The sequence below is a fragment of the Parus major genome, chromosome 13, assembly GCF_001522545.3.
Source record: "Parus major isolate Abel chromosome 13, Parus_major1.1, whole genome shotgun sequence".
Taxonomy (NCBI): Eukaryota; Metazoa; Chordata; class Aves; order Passeriformes; family Paridae; genus Parus; species Parus major.
The window spans coordinates 3,496,972-3,508,118 of NC_031782.1; the positions used below are offsets into that span (position 1 = coordinate 3,496,972).

At 57.8% G+C, this 11,147-nt stretch overlaps 3 protein-coding genes across 4 annotated transcripts; 2 read left to right on the forward strand and 1 right to left on the reverse strand.

The window, feature by feature from the left end:
* Positions 1 to 104: 104 nt before the first annotated feature.
* CLTB (clathrin light chain B) lies at positions 105 to 6,496 on the forward strand. Of its 2 annotated transcripts, XM_015641644.1 has the most exons (6): positions 105 to 378; positions 1,934 to 1,977; positions 3,075 to 3,192; positions 3,475 to 3,586; positions 3,963 to 4,016; positions 4,495 to 6,496. In XM_015641644.1, exons 1-6 carry the CDS (start codon positions 195 to 197, stop codon positions 4,664 to 4,666), a joined length of 684 nt encoding a protein of 227 aa, XP_015497130.1. In that variant the 5' UTR covers positions 105 to 194; the 3' UTR covers positions 4,667 to 6,496. The 2 variants fall into 2 exon arrangements, with proteins under 2 accessions (XP_015497130.1, XP_015497131.1); XM_015641645.1 differs by lacking the exon at positions 3,963 to 4,016.
* Positions 6,497 to 7,893: 1,397 nt separating this feature from the next.
* Positions 7,894 to 8,617, reverse strand: HIGD2A (HIG1 hypoxia inducible domain family member 2A). Its single transcript, XM_015641647.2, has 2 exons — positions 8,438 to 8,617; positions 7,894 to 8,232 (listed from the first exon to the last, which is right to left on the reverse strand). The coding sequence occupies exons 1-2, from the start codon at positions 8,550 to 8,552 to the stop codon at positions 8,066 to 8,068; spliced, it is 282 nt and encodes a 93-aa protein (XP_015497133.1). The 5' UTR covers positions 8,553 to 8,617; the 3' UTR covers positions 7,894 to 8,065.
* A 58-nt stretch (positions 8,618 to 8,675) lies between these two features.
* On the forward strand, positions 8,676 to 11,003 carry NOP16 (NOP16 nucleolar protein). The gene is made up of 5 exons (XM_015641646.1): positions 8,676 to 8,841; positions 8,986 to 9,097; positions 9,701 to 9,770; positions 10,277 to 10,383; positions 10,631 to 11,003. Exons 1-5 carry the CDS (start codon positions 8,735 to 8,737, stop codon positions 10,772 to 10,774), a joined length of 540 nt encoding a protein of 179 aa, XP_015497132.1. The 5' UTR covers positions 8,676 to 8,734; the 3' UTR covers positions 10,775 to 11,003.
* Positions 11,004 to 11,147: the final 144 nt, after the last annotated feature.

Below are 11,147 nucleotides of genomic sequence, written 5' to 3' on the forward strand. Positions count from 1 at the left end.
GGCGGGCAGCCCCGGCTCCCGCTGCGACTGGCGGGGAGGCGGGACGCCCCCGTGAGCCCGCCCCGGCGCTGATGTCAGCGCGGCTGTCCCGCCCGCCGCCGCCGCAGTGACAGCGACAGCTCCGCCCGGCCACAGTCGGGCCCAGCCCAGCGGAGCCGCGCAGCCGGACCGGGAGCGGCGCGGGCGGCCCGGTCATGGCCGACGACTTCGGCTTCTTTTCCTCGTCTGAGGGCGCTGGCGCCGAGGAGGACCCGGCCGCCGCCTTTCTGGCCCAGCAGGAGAGCGAGATCGCGGGCATCGAGAACGATGAGGGCTTCGGGCCGACCGACGGCGAGGCGGCCGCCGCCCCGGGCGGGCAGGCGGCCCCGCCGGAACAGGGTGAGCACGCCCGCGGGGGCCGCCCGGCTGCGCTCCCGCTGGATACGGGCGGGCTCCCGACCTCGTGGGATAACGGAGGGCTGTGCCCCCTTCTGCCCCGAAGGCAGGGAAGGGCCCTCCAGGCCGCATCCAGGCGGGGCTGGGGTCCCCGGGGGATGCACAGCATCCCCGGTGGGTGATGGGGTCTGTGCTGCACCTCATGGGCCGGTGGCAGGGTGACCCTATGGGCCAGACTGGCATCCTAGCAAGGGTTGTCTGGGCCTGTGCTTGTGCCCAAAGGGTTTCTTGAACCTTGGGGATGTGGAGTGAATCCTCAGCTGGGATGTGCCAGCCATGGGACGATTTCTCCCCCTTGTGCTCAGGCTGGGTTTCCCGGATTGAATGGACTCCCGACTCCATGTTTCAGTGCTCCCAGCTATGGCAGTGTAAAAGGCATCCAGGCGGCACTGAGGAGCAATGACAGCCTTGTCACTGTCCCCACAGACAGGAGGGCCCTTTAGGATGCAAAATGGAAGATATTGCCATTGGGAATGTTGTGGTCCCAGGCCCTGCAGGTAGAATGTGCTAATTCTGATCTCTTGCCTCCAGTCTGCAGGGGCTCTGGCATCTGCTCTCTGTATGGACATAGGGGCACTGCTGCCACAGGGCTCTGACTCCTTCCCCTAACCTAGCCCCACAGGGTCTCCTCATGCTGGCTGTGGAGCAGTGGTTTCAGAGCTCTCCATGCAGGGCCATGGAGGCAGATCTGGGCCTGGAGAGGTGTTGACAGCCACAGTGATAAATGCAGTCAGACAGGCTGGAGCTGGGTGTAGTCGTGGGGGTGAGCACTTTTGGGACAGTGTTGGCCTGAGCTGCACTGTGTCTGTACCTGCTGTTGGCTGGCCAGGAGAAGCCCTGTGGTCACTGGGGAAAGCTCAGGGCCTGGAGTGTGACTCCTTCAAAGCCTCTTCTCTCCTGTCAGCACAAAACCCCCGCCTATGCTGGCTTTGTGACCCCGGCGTGCAGCTCTCTGGGGCTGCGGGGGCAGATGGGTGCCTCATTACCAACCCTAACCTTGCAGCTCATCCCAGGTGGGCTCCCAAGGCCTGCAGGCATGCCCTCCTGTCCTGGTGGAGCACAAGGAGTGTTTCCATGGGCCGTGTCCCTGGAGAGTTGCCTTGGCAGTTGGCCGGCAGCTCCTGGATCAGCTGTGTCCATTGGCAGCCTCTATAGGTTGGGGTTGGTCAGGTTGTGTTTCTACAGTCAGAGCAGAAGCCGGTGTCAGTCTTGTGCTGGAGCAGTTTCCCTAATCTTCAGATAAGATTAAACACCAGTAAAAACACCATAAAGACGTAAATGTCTGCAGAAGTTTGTGTGGGAGAGTGAAAGGTGCTTGCTTCTTCCACCAAGGACAGGACACCGTGGGGGTGTTGTGCATGGGTGTGCTGGGCTGAAAAAGGCACAGACAAGCTCTCAGCAACTGGTCTGATGTAGTTTCATGAACATCAGCCCTTCTGGGATCACCTGCAGCAGCCATAGTTGTGTTTTTCCTTCTCTCTTCCTTTTTTTTGAGCAGGTTTCCAGAATGGAGGAGCCACTGTCAATGGAGATGTCTTTCAGGTGAGAGCTCAGCCTTTTGCTGGCCCAGGGCTGCTAAGGGAGATTGGGTGGCTGTGGGGCCAGCATTCTGCTGCTCTGCCCCAAAAATTGACTGGAGTTTGCTATCTAGCTGCAGAACAGCTACGGTGCTCCTGGAAAGGTCTGGGTCTCCTGTGGGAGTCCTGGCTGCTCCATTCTCTTTGAAGAGAAGATGCCATGACCTGCCCCACATCTGTTTGCAGGTGGCTTGTGCCATGAAGGAGTGCCTGAGCCCTAAGAGCAGGTGACAAATCGTCCATTCCCCACAGAAGCCCCTTCTCTCCAGCCTGGGTAGCTTCTGAAGGCCTCTGGGGAAGGCAGGAGCATCTCTTGACAGAGGCCAGAGCTAGGATAGGGCTGTTAGGGGACTTGGATCTCCCATAAAAACTACTTGCCCCATGGCCAGGGGCCTTTTGGGGGGACCCACCTGGGTCTCAGATCCCTCTGGGAGCCTGACAGCTCTGCTGTTAGCAGTGCCAGTGTCTTGACAAGCCCTTCACCCCACTTGGTGCCCAGCAGTGGGGCATATGCACTGTCCATGCCTGGTGTACAGGATGATAATCGCATCAGGAATGGGACAGACTTAATTAGATTGAGGATCTTGGAAGAAAGCTGTAATCCCATTGCTGAGCATGGTGTCAGACTGGGCATCTGGCCAGTGGAAGGTGTCAGGGGAGGTGCTGGGCCTGGTGGGGCCCTCAGCTCAGATGTGAGGGAAGCAGCTCAGTCCTGGAGCTCCCTGGGCCCAAGTGAGGGCCAGGAAATCCCTGGGGAGCAGTTCCAAGGTCAGTGTCTGCCCTGTGCAAGGGGGGCTGCCTGGAAGATACAGCAGCTGCAGTGGCAGCGAGCTGCAAGTCAAGGAGGGAAGCACTGAGAAGGCTTTAGGTGAAAGGGCCTGAGGCTGGGACAGCAGCTCGAGCAGCACATTGGGAACACTGTCCCACATGTCCTAAGCTACCTCCTAAATTGGCTTGTCAGTGCTGGGAGTGTGGAGTCCTGACTACTGCCAGCTCTTGGAGGTGACTGGGCTGGGCTCTTGGAAACGCTGGTGCTGATGGTGAGGTGCTCATGTCCTGCAGGAGTCCAACGGCCCCACGGATGCCTACGCAGCCATAGCCAAGGCTGACCGGCTGACCCAGGAACCCGAGAGCATCCGCAAGTGGAGGGAGGAGCAGAAGAAGCGCCTGGAGGAGCTGGGTGAGACCCAAGGCCATGTGTAACCCCCCTGTACCCCCCTGTAACATGGCAGTCAGGGACCTTGGGGTCCCTCACCTCTTGGTGATCCTGCTGCATCCCAGAGAGATGTCTTGTGCCCCTGCCAAAGATCTGCTATCCTTGGGGCAGTGGTGCCTTTTGGCCAATATTGGTGGGGACTGGGGACAGGTCTGAGGGGCTGCAGCTGTCCTGCCTGCTGAGGGGCTGCCTAGCACACCCAGCAGGTGCCAGTGTGGCTGACGGACTCTCTCACTCGGGCCTTAGATGCGGCATCAAAGGTGACTGAGCAGGAATGGCGTGAGAAGGCCAAGAAGGACCTGGAGGAGTGGAACCTGCGTCAGAATGAGCAGATGGAGAAGAACCGAGCAAACAACAGGTATGTTGGGGTCAGCATGGCCAAGAGGACTGTCTGCCTTCCTGGGATGTTTGAGGGCCTCTTTCCCCATAGTGGGGCCAAGCCCTGCATGGACAGAGCCTTGCCAAGCAAGGGGAGAGACCCCAGGTCTTGGAGTGGCTCTGGTGGTTGTGCAGAGCCACTCTGGCTGGAACCACACTGGGATCACCCTGGGATCTTGGTGCCTCCTGCCCCTGCGTGGGTGTTGCAGGGGTCAGGGTTGGGCTCCAGGTTCTCCTGGTGTGCTGCAGTGTGTGGGTTACTCTTTGGGAGGACTAACCCCCTCTGTTCTCTGTTTCTAACCCTCTGCCTGCCTGTCGCTCCGCTCCGCTCTCTCTCTCTCTGTGCCTGGGGCTAGGATCGCTGACAAAGCCTTTTACCAGCAGCCGGACGCCGATATCATTGGCTACGTGTATGTGCCTCTTACAGACCATATCCTGCCCCTCAGGCTCTGGGGGTCCCGGCCCCAGCACTGCCTGCCCAACCAAAGGGAGGGGGGATGCTGGGAGGTTCTGGGCTCTGGTGAGGTACCAGAGGGAGGATGATGCAGCCAAGTGTCTCCAAATGGTTGAGTTTTAGGAGATGAGTGGAGCTCCTGGAAATGCCTCTGTGGGAGCTGGTTGAAGACGCAAAGGTGTGGGCTCTTAAGCCTTTTTGGGGATGGCTCTGGGGGTTAAGTCTTGGGAAGAGGCAGACACTCCTGCACCCCTGGATGAATGAGAGCAGCCAAAGGCAGACTTGAGCATTGCGTGTCTCTGGGTCCCAGAGGACGCTCAGCTCATCAGCTGGAGTAAAGGGACAGGAAGCAGGAACACAAGGGTTTTTAAGACAGAAGGAAGAGTCTCCTTTGGAAAGGGGTCTGCCAGTGACAACCCTCGATGTCTTTGCAGAGCCTCGGAGGAAGCATTCCTGAAGGAGTCCAAGGAGGAGACCCCAGGCTCTGAGTGGGAGAAGGTGGCCCAGCTGTGTGATTTCAACCCCAAGAGCAGCAAGCAGAGCAAGGATGTCTCACGGATGCGCTCGGTGCTCATCTCCCTCAAACAGACGCCCCTGTCCCGTTAGCTGTGCCTGGCACAGCCGGGAGCACAGTGGGCATGGCTGGGCTCACTGAGCCGGGCAGCTTCAGGGGCCAGCCCAGGAAGGGCCTCCCGCTGCCTGCTCCCTGATCTGCGCCTCGGCTGTGCTCGAGTCACTGGTTGTATAACTCTCCCCATGGTTTTCCTTTGCTTAAAAGGTGCATTGGTCTCTTTTTACACTTATTTATAAATCACTGTGGCATTTCCCTGGGAAGCGGCACTGGGTGGCAGAGCTGAGTTAGTGGGGAAGCCCCAGCCCAGGCTCTTCAGGAGGTTGTGTCTGAGGGCCTGGCTAAATGAGCAGGGAATATCCCATCCTGTGTTCCCCACTTCAGCCCTGTGCTGGAAATAAACCTGCCTGCAGCTGTCCTGGCAGCCCCATGTCCAGGCCTCAGTCCTAGCCCTGAGACAGGGATCCCAGTGGGGTCCTGGGCTGCTGTCTGCAGGGTTGGGAGGGTGGAGAAACAGCCATGGCTTGGCTCCACGCTGCTGGGTCCTGCAGGGAGCATACCTGCAGCATGGCACTGTCAGACTGGCAGGGACTGAGGAATGTGAATACAGGCACCCAGGTTGGACCTGGACTGCCAGCAGCTGCCCCAAGCCCATCAGAACTCTGCCCAGGCTGGCTATGCCCCAAAATAATGTGGGGCTCCAGTGTCCATGTCCCATCTGTCCCACTGCTGGCAGCACAGTGGTGTGGGTCACTGGGAAGGCACTATGGGGGCAGCGTGCAGGATGCTTCCTGTCCTTCCCCCATGAACACCAGCAGATGGGAATGTGGAATGTCAGGCTTTGGGGGACTCTTGGCTTTGCTCTGCTCCTTCCCTTGCTACCAGAATGGGAGATGGAGGCTGTGTAGTTGCAGGGAAGGAAATAGGAAGATCAAGCTGCTGTGGGGCAGGTCAAGCCCCACAGCTTCCTAACCCAGGGACCCAAAGCAGGGTTGGGCAGAATTCTGGTGCTTCGGCTTGCAGTGTCCCTGAGAACAACCTGCACATCTGTCTGCAGTTGCTCTGCCCCCTCCCCTGGATTTGCCCACCTAAGGCAGTGTAGGGAGATGCCTCAGTCCTGCTCCCTGCTCGAACTTTCTCTCCTCTGCTTGACAGGGATGGCACCAGTCCTGCGAACCTTCACAACTCCTTCATAGCAGGAGAGGGACAGCCTTGAGCTGTTGAGGGCTTGGGAAGGGCGTGCAGCAGCTTGGGGGGACTTGGAGCAGAGCCCACAAAACATTCACTTGAGCCCCTCTGCAGAGCCCTGCACACTTGATTTCCAGCTGGAAATCAAGTGTGCAGAGCTCTTTTGCCCTGCAGATGTGGCTCCAGGGCCAGAATGTCACCAGTCCTGCTGCTGCAGCTGTGGGGGGTGCCTGGGCCCCCATGGCCCTGGGCCATGATCTCACCAGTGGGCTGGGAAGGTAAATGGGTGTGTAGGGAATCAGTGTTGTGTGTTGGGACTGTGCCCCCTGCCCATAGGGCTGATTGTTCCTGCCTGGCCCCCCTGAGCTCCAGCATGTGTAGGCAGCTCTGCTGTGCTGCAGGACACCTGGGGACTCGGCTGCCTGCCTCAGCCTTTCATCGCAGAGCAGCAGGAAACACCCCTGGCTACTTGAGGGGGACAATGTGTCCCCCCTGTGCTCTGTCCCTCCAGCCCCTGCAGGCAGCTGGGCCCCTGGGTCCCCCAGCTGCCATGTGCTCCGTGTCAGGCTGGGGCAGCTCTCGGGGAGCCGTGCCCACAGCTATTCTACATCCCCTTGGCTTTGGTATCTGTGACTGTCCAAATTACCTGTTACAATAAACCGACATCTCCAATCCTACAGGGCACTGTCGTCTTTTGATGCACATTGTGTTTAGGAGAAACCACAGCCATAAAGCCTCTTGTGGAAAGGATGGGGCTGGAGGAGGAACATTCTACAGGAAAAAACTGGAGGGGAAGGCCGGAGGATTTGTGCTCAGATGGGGCCAAAGCCAGTGGCAGCAGGACCCAGGGCTTGGTTCTGTCCCCAAGGAGCTGCAAGCTCTGGCTTGTCCAAACAGGCTGAGCTGCTCCCCTGTCCACTGCGCTCTTCAGCTGCCAAGGGATTGTGCTCATGGATCTGCCCGCCCACCGCTCCTCACAGCCCTGCCCTGCCCTGGCTGGAAGTGCCAGTGAGGCAGCTAAATGCAGTTTCCTCTGGGAAAGATGTTCTGCACATGCAGCCAGAGAGGGAAGACAGGCCCTGGGCTCCCCAGTGCTGAGGTGGAGCTCACCCTGCTCAGCACTGGCAATGGCTTTTTGCCCACCCTCATGTCTCAGAGGTCAGCTCTGCTGAGCAAGAGCCTTCCCTCTCTCTTTGCCAAGACCCACCAGCACAATTCCCTGCACAGGACAATCCATGTGCTCATTTGCAGACAGAGGGTTCATCCCTATCAGCCCATCCTTTTAAGAACTTAGGGCACAGGCACCAACTCACAGAACACCTGGAAACAGCCCAAGCTGCAAGCTGCTGCAACCACAGTGAGATGAACAGAGACTGTGGCCTCATGACCTCCTAGCCCTGGCATGAGAGAGTAAAGCCTCGTGGATCACCAAACCCCCTGGTATGAGCCAAAGCCTACAGTGGGACCATGTTTGTCAGGACACAGGCAGTGTAGGTCCCTCAGGGAATAAAGTGTTGCTGACTCCCCAGCAGGAACAGCCGAAGCGGCAGCACATCCCAGAGAACACAGCCAGACCCCATTTCAGAAATGTGAGTTCCCTGCTTGTTTTCACAGGGACTTTCATGTCTTGTTTTTTCTTGCATCACCACAGCTTCAAGACAGCCATGCCCACTCCCTTTTTTCCCTGCACTGTTTACTGCTTCTCAGTGCTCTGCAATGCAGTATCAGTAAGAATCTTGCTGCAATTCACTTTATTACTCACCAATTTTAATTGAACAGGTCACACAACCTCCCAAACTGCCTCTCCTGCTGCCCAGGGACTTTGTCCTGCCAGGACCAAGTGATAAGCAGTGGTTCCTTCCTCATGAGCAGCTCATTTCTCAAATGCTGGTCACTGCCTAACTACAACCACACCTCAGTCCACGACCAAGAAGACACAATTTTATCATCCTGTGACAGCATCAAGCAGGGACAAGAAGTCTGACAGGGGTGGTGAGACTTAGTGACATGCAGCCTCAGTGCTGCAGGAGGGTGAGCTCTTGAGAGATACAAAAAAATAATGCCACAGCCCAAATTACATGTTAATCACAGAGTGTATTCACCCCATTTCCAGTGCTCCAGAACTAGCTCCACTGAGACATCACAACAGTTTCTCAGAAAACTCCATCTGCAGCCAGGATTCACTCTGCCAGCCGGGGTTGCTGGTAGACTCTTGCCCGTGGCCGCAGCTTCGCTTCTGTCCGATGTCACTGTCGGGATTTGACAGTCGTGGCCACCATGCCCCCCACCAGGGCAGCGATGGTGAAGCCCTGGGCTACGACACGCGCCCGCATCATCAGCTGGGAGCGCCGAGTCTGGCCTTTCTTGAAGCAGATAATCCCGTAGGCCAGGACACCGACGGTGCACAGGCAGCCTGCGGGGAAGGAGGGCGGCTGTGAGGTGCGGCTTCCCCCGGGCCTCAGCTCTGCGGGCCGGTTCCACCGCACTCCCAAACCTGAGCCGCGCCTCCCGGGGCTGCAGCCGGCCTGGGGCTGAGGGCCCGGCCCCTCACCGGCGACCATCGACCCCCCGCGCCCCTCATTCAGCCTCCGTCCCGCTACCCCCCGCCCCACCCTCACCGAGGGGCACCAGGGGGTTCTCGCGGGTCTTGCGCACGAACTTCTCCACGAATCCCTCCTCAGAGAACGTGGGCAGCGGGCTGGGCTCCAGCGGTGGGGGCGGCCCGGCCGCCATGGCCAAGGTGACAACAACGGCCCTTTCCAGCTGCCGTAGCCACCGCCTCCGAGGCAGTGCATGCCGGGGGTTGCAGTCCGACACCCACACTTATCGCGCGGCGCTGCTGCCTCGGAACTACACTTCCCGTGGTGCCCCGAGGCGTGCGCGGCAGCCCCGTGGCGAGCTCGCGTGTATCCGCCATGCCGAAGGCCAAGGGGAAGAGCCGGCGGCACAAATACTCCTACAACCTCAACCGCAAGCGGCTGTACCGCAGCGCCCGCCGCCGCGCCGCGCCCCGCATCGCCTGGTGAGCGCCGGGGACACGGGGGGCGCGGGCCGAGTGAGGGCTGGGGCAGGGCGGCCGGGAGCCGCTGCACGTGTCGGTGGGGAGGGGGACGCGCAGCGCCGCGGGATGAGGGACACAGCAGTGATGTCCCTTGTCCCTGCGCAGCTCGCACATCCGCCATGCCTGGGACCCGCACAAGTCGGTGGCGCAGAACCTGGCCGAGATGGGCCTGGCCGAGGATCCCAACAAGGCTGTCCCCATCCCGAAGAAGCTGCTGGTAAGGAAGGGTTTGGCTGTGACCGCTCCTTTGCGGGGGGAGGTAGCCTCCAGCACGGGGCAGGTGGCTCTGGATAAGTCTCTGCCGGTGGATACATATCTTATCTTGATCTACACACTTATCTCACCAAGATCCTGGCGTGGGAACGAGCTACAGAGCTCCGGAGACACAATGGACTTTAGAATAAATATAAAAAACGTCAGTCCATTTCCTGGGACTTGCCAGAGACAGGTGGGGTTGGCAGCGCTGCAGCCAAGTTTCTTCTGATAATAAAGAATGGTTCTCTGTGCACAGCAGTGCCAGCCTGGCCCATCTGCATAAGAGGGCAACGATTTCAGGTGAAAGGTGGCCCCAAGAAACATAAGGAGAAAGTAGGAATGACCTTGTTTGCCATTTGTCTCCATTCACACAGTGTTTCTCAGCTGACAGCCTCGCCCAGAAGCCAGTTTAATGCTACAAGTAAGGCTCTACTTAAGCCAGCTGGGATTTCCTGCCCGGTGCAGCCACGTAGAAGCAGTTAGGAGTTTTGGCAACAATGTGTGGGGACACAGCATTCTTCCAAATCGGCTTTTTTTCATTTGTCTTTTCTCTGCTGTAATTCAGGGGGTGGAAGTGGAAAGCGATGGACAACAGCCAGGAAAGAAAATAGTGCGGAAACCATACGTGGTGAATGGTCAGTGTTGCATTTGGGGCTCCCCTAAGCCCCTGTGGGTTATTTTGTCATCCTGTGCTGTGCCAGGGGTAGGGAAGGGTGTTGTTTCTTATCCAGCCTTCTGGAGGAGCATGTCTTTTCCACAGTGTTTGTCCCTGCAGCCTCAGGAGGGCTCTTGTCACTACGTGATGTGCTGGTGTGTGCATCCAGGGTGACAAAAAGCTGTGGAGGCAATACCTCGTGTTTCAGTGGTGGGTTGGGCAGGAATCACACTCTGCAGCCTGGGCTGAAAGGGTCTGCTCCTCACATGTGAGCTGGAGAGGAGCTGCAATGCAGCCCTGGATGCCTGCAGCCTGAGCAGAGGGCTGTTGTCTTGGCCATTTTCCTGCACCATCACGCTAGGAAACGTCCCTGCATGCACCAGCAGCCGAGCTGTGTGGCTGGAGTCAACCTTGGGGGAGGTTGAGGATCTCTGAGGTGTTGTTGCTTCCTTCCCCTCGCTCACGCTACCTCTGTCCTCTGCCTAGAGATGGAATTGGAGGCCAGCCTCCCTGAGAAGAAGTCAAACACGCTCTCACGAGACCTCATTGACTATGTGCGATACATGATCCAGAACCACGGGGAGAACTACAAGGTACATTCCAGAGCAAGGAGCACCCGGAGTAATTCACTCTTGGATCTTCCCATCAGCAGGATGAGAACCTCTAATCCTCTCTGTCCTGGATCCTGTTTTGCAGTCAGCTGATTCTTAAGGGAAAAAATGCTTTGAACTGTGGCCAGCTCCCTGTCTGAGTCAGGCGGTGATCACACTGGTGTGGGTGGGCTGGTTTGGTGTTTGCTTTTGGGGCTGCTCCTCTCACTTACCTTCTCCTTTGTCGCAGGAAATGGCTCGGGATGAGAAGAACTACTACCAGGATACTCCCAAACAGATTAAGAGAAAGATCAATGTTTACAAGAATTTCTATCCCGAGGAGTACAAGAATTTCATTGCATCACTCAAGCCAGAAAAAATGGAAGTGCAGTGACTGCTCTTTTTCCTCAGGTTAACGTGCAAGGGCAGGCTTGACATGAATATTTTCCAAACTGAAAAAGCCTCTGGTGTGATGGAGGAAGGACCCTCATTAGGCAGAGATGGTTGTTACTATCCATGAAAGACTTTTGGCACTGGCTGTGCCGTTCTGCTCACTTTCTGTGTGGCAGCCAGCATTTCTTTAGCTTTGCTAAAATAAAATATTCTTTCTAGCTGCTTGTGAATGTCCTGTTTGTGGGCTCTTGCTTGGTGTAGTCCTGCTTTGGAGAGCTCCTGGTGCCAGCCTGTGTGATGCTGGCACTGGGCACATGTCACCCCCCTGTGGTGACAGGGTTGGATGTGGGCAACACTCGCACTTTTGCTGATTG

Bases quoted from the DNA above. Each gene is read 5' to 3' on its own strand.
- CLTB (XM_015641644.1), top strand. From the start codon at position 195: ATGGCCGACGACTTCGGCTTCTTTTCCTCGTCTGAGGGCGCTGGCGCC. The intron at 1,978-3,074 runs GTGAGAGCTCAG...CATGTCCTGCAG, and splicing joins TCAATGGAGATGTCTTTCAG to GAGTCCAACGGCCCCACGGA. The intron at 3,193-3,474 runs GTGAGACCCAAG...CTCGGGCCTTAG, and splicing joins GAAGCGCCTGGAGGAGCTGG to ATGCGGCATCAAAGGTGACT.
- HIGD2A (XM_015641647.2), bottom strand. From the start codon at position 8,552: ATGGCGGCCGGGCCGCCCCCACCGCTGGAGCCCAGCCCGCTGCCCACG. The intron at 8,233-8,437 runs GTGAGGGTGGGG...CCTTCCCCGCAG, and splicing joins GAACCCCCTGGTGCCCCTCG to GCTGCCTGTGCACCGTCGGT.
- NOP16 (XM_015641646.1), top strand. From the start codon at position 8,735: ATGCCGAAGGCCAAGGGGAAGAGCCGGCGGCACAAATACTCCTACAAC. The intron at 9,098-9,700 runs GTAAGGAAGGGT...GCTGTAATTCAG, and splicing joins CCATCCCGAAGAAGCTGCTG to GGGGTGGAAGTGGAAAGCGA. The intron at 9,771-10,276 runs GTCAGTGTTGCA...TCCTCTGCCTAG, and splicing joins GAAACCATACGTGGTGAATG to AGATGGAATTGGAGGCCAGC.